Consider the following 3,055-nt stretch of genomic DNA (forward strand, 5'->3'; position numbering starts at 1 on the left):
GGAGGAAGGAAGGAGTTGTTAAAGGCCCTGGGTAAAGCTCAGCAGCAAAATCGTTGCCTAGCATGTACATGGTCCTAAGTTTGATCCCCAGTACCACAAAACAAAGAAAATAACAAACTGTTACATTTTAATACACAACCAAACTTTTCTTCTGACCAAAAGGTTTCATATCTTTACTCTTGAGCCATTCTACAAAGCAACGAAAGGAAAACAACAGGCGTGGAAAACAAAATCATCTTAAACTGATCTAGTAAGTTTACAAGACCTTCCTACAGCAGAAGCATGTGCCACACCGTGCATTCCTTACAGACCCAGTTTGGTCCGTCTCCAGTTTCTCTTCTTGGAGTTGTACATGTTTTTGTTACCAGTTTTCATTTGAACCCACGGCGGAACGGGACGATTTTGCTTCTGTTTCTTAGCCAGGAACCGCTTGATCCTGAAGGTCTTGTGAGAAGCCATGGTGGAGAATGAAGGGAAGGAGACACACAGTATCGGGAGAAGAGATCCAAGGGCTTCTAGTTATAAAAGAAAAAAGAAACAGATTATAAAAGAGGCAAAAGTGAGCCGGGCATGGTGACGCATACCTTTAATGCCCAGCACTCCAGAGGCAGAGGTAGGAGGGTTGCCATGAGTTCGAGACCAGCCAGGTCAGCCTGGGCTTTGGGTGAGACCCTACCTTGAAAAAAAAACAAAAGGCAGCTGGGCGTGGTGGCGCGCGCCTTTATTCCCAGCACTTGGGAGGCAGACGTAGGAGGATTGCCATAAGTTCGAGGCCACCCTGAGACTCCATAGTGAATTCCAGGTCAGCCTGGGCTATAGTGAGACCCAACCTCGAAATATCAAACAAACAAACAAACAAACAAAAAAAGGCAAAAGTGAAGCAAGGGCAACAAGTGGCCAGACACTCAATGGCAAGAGCTCCATAAACAGTCCCATCAAAGAACAGTTAAACTACTGTCAAACAGCTCTCTCAAGAAATAGAAGGCCTGGGCTGGAGAGATGGCTCAGCAGTTCAGGCATTTGCCTGCAAAGCCAAAGGACCTCAGTTTGATTCCCTAGTACCCACATAAGCCAGATGGACAAGGTGGCACACGTGTCTGGAGTTCATTTGCAGTGGCTGGGGGCCCTGGCATGACCACTTCTCACTCTCTCTCTCTTTCTTTCTGCTTCTTTCCCTCTCTTGCTCTCTCATATAAATAAATAAAAAATTTAAAAAATTAAAGAAATACAAGGCTAGAGGGGGCAGCACACACCTGTCATCCTAGCACTTGCGAGCTGAGGCAGGTGGACGACTCAAAGTGTCAGGTCAGTCTATGCTACATGGGGAGTCCAGGCCAGCCTGGGCTAAAGTAGGTATACTCTATTCCCAAAAACATACAAAGGCGGCTGGAGAGATTGCTCAGAAGTTAAAGACACTTGCTTGCAAAGCCTGACAGCCCAGGTTCGATTCCCCAGTACCCATGTAAAGCTAGATGCATGAAGCAAAGCATGCATTTGGAGTTCGTTTGCCCTGGTGTACCATACTCTCTCTGCCTCTCCCTCCTGCTCTCTATCAAATAAGTGAATATGTAAAAAATAAAAAAGAAAACATTGCAAATAAATATTTGAAACAATGTTCAATATTCGTAGCCATCAGGGAAATGCAAATCAAATCAAAACTCCACTGAAAATCTGTTTCATCTCAAACTGGCTATTCAAGCCATCAAAAACCCCACAAACGTTGGCAAGGGTAAGGGAATGGGAAGGACACACTCTATACATTTGGTTCATCCACTGTGGATACTCCTCACAGAACTAAAAATATCACCCTTCTCAGGAAGGCACAAATGGCCCTGGCATATAAAGAACTATGGGGTAGGTATATGAGATCAAGGCAGCTTCCTCTGAGGCCTCAGGAAGGGACTCCAGGCTGGGTTATGGGGCTAATGGAGACAGGGCATCTTGGACTAACTAGAAGGTTAGAAATAGATAACCAAACCTAATCCCAGAAACCCTACGCATTATAAGGTGACTATCTAGGGCTGGAGAAAGATGGCTCAGTGGTTAAGGTACTTGCCTGCAAAGACTAACAACCCAGGTTCAATTCTCTAGTACCCATGTAAACAGACAAATACACAAAGTGGCACATGTGGCTAGAGACCCTGGTATGCCCATTCATTCTGTCTCTCTGCTTGCAAATAAATACATATTTTATTTATTTATTTATCTGAGAGGGAGAGAGAAGAAGGAAGAGGAGGACGAGGAGGAGGGGTAAAGGGAGGGAAGGAGAGGGAAAAAAAGAGAATGGGCATGTCAGGCCCTCTGGCCACTACAAACTCCACACGCATGTGCCACCATGTGCATCTGGGTTACGTGGGTCCTGAGGAGTTGAACGTGGCTCCTTTGGCTTTGCAGGCAAATGCCTTAACCGCGAAGCCTTCTCTCCAGACCCAAATAAAATAAAATAAAATAAAATAATAAAATAAATAAAATAAAATAAAATAAAATAAAATAAAATGTATCTAAGCCAGGTGTGGTGGTGCAAGGAGGCAAAGGTAGGAGGATTGTCATGAGTTTGCGGTAATCCTAAAACTATGTATATAAGCCTGGAGATATGGCTTAGCGGTTAAGGCACTTGCTTAAAGACCCACGTTCAATTCCCCAGTGCTCACGTAAGCCAAATACACAAGGTGACACATACATTTGGGGTTTGTTTGCCCTAGAGCACCCATTCTTTCAATCTGCCTTTCTCTCTAAATATAACATAAATAAATAAATAAAATATTTTTTAAAAAATATACCCTCTAGATAACCAAATCTTATCTAAATGTTAAGAGAATCAGATCGGATACAATGGGTTAAAAGAACTTTGTAGGAAGCAACTGTAAAACAGTGCTTCCTGCCTGGCGTGGTGGCGTACGTCTTTAATCCTACCACTGGGGAGGCAAAGGTAGGAGGACCAGCGAGAGTTCGAGGCCATCCTGAGACCGTATAGTGAATTCCAGGTCAGCCTGGGCTACAGTGGGACCCTACCACAAAACAAAACAAAAAAAAACACACAAAAAACCCAGTGTTT

General features: G+C 44.0%; 1 protein-coding gene across 1 annotated transcript; it reads right to left on the bottom strand.

Moving 5' to 3' along the window:
- Positions 1 to 303: 303 nt before the first annotated feature.
- LOC101596869 (60S ribosomal protein L39-like) lies at positions 304 to 459 on the bottom strand. The gene has a single exon (XM_004652256.1). It carries the CDS (start codon positions 457 to 459, stop codon positions 304 to 306), a length of 156 nt encoding a protein of 51 aa, XP_004652313.1.
- Between the last annotated feature and the right edge of the window lie 2,596 nt (positions 460 to 3,055).

The sequence above is a fragment of the Jaculus jaculus genome, chromosome 11, assembly GCF_020740685.1.
Source record: "Jaculus jaculus isolate mJacJac1 chromosome 11, mJacJac1.mat.Y.cur, whole genome shotgun sequence".
In the NCBI taxonomy this organism is placed as follows: Eukaryota; Metazoa; Chordata; class Mammalia; order Rodentia; family Dipodidae; genus Jaculus; species Jaculus jaculus.

What these genes read in the sequence shown, in the direction of transcription:
- LOC101596869 (XM_004652256.1), bottom strand. Translation starts at nt 459, where the DNA reads ATGGCTTCTCACAAGACCTTCAGGATCAAGCGGTTCCTGGCTAAGAAA.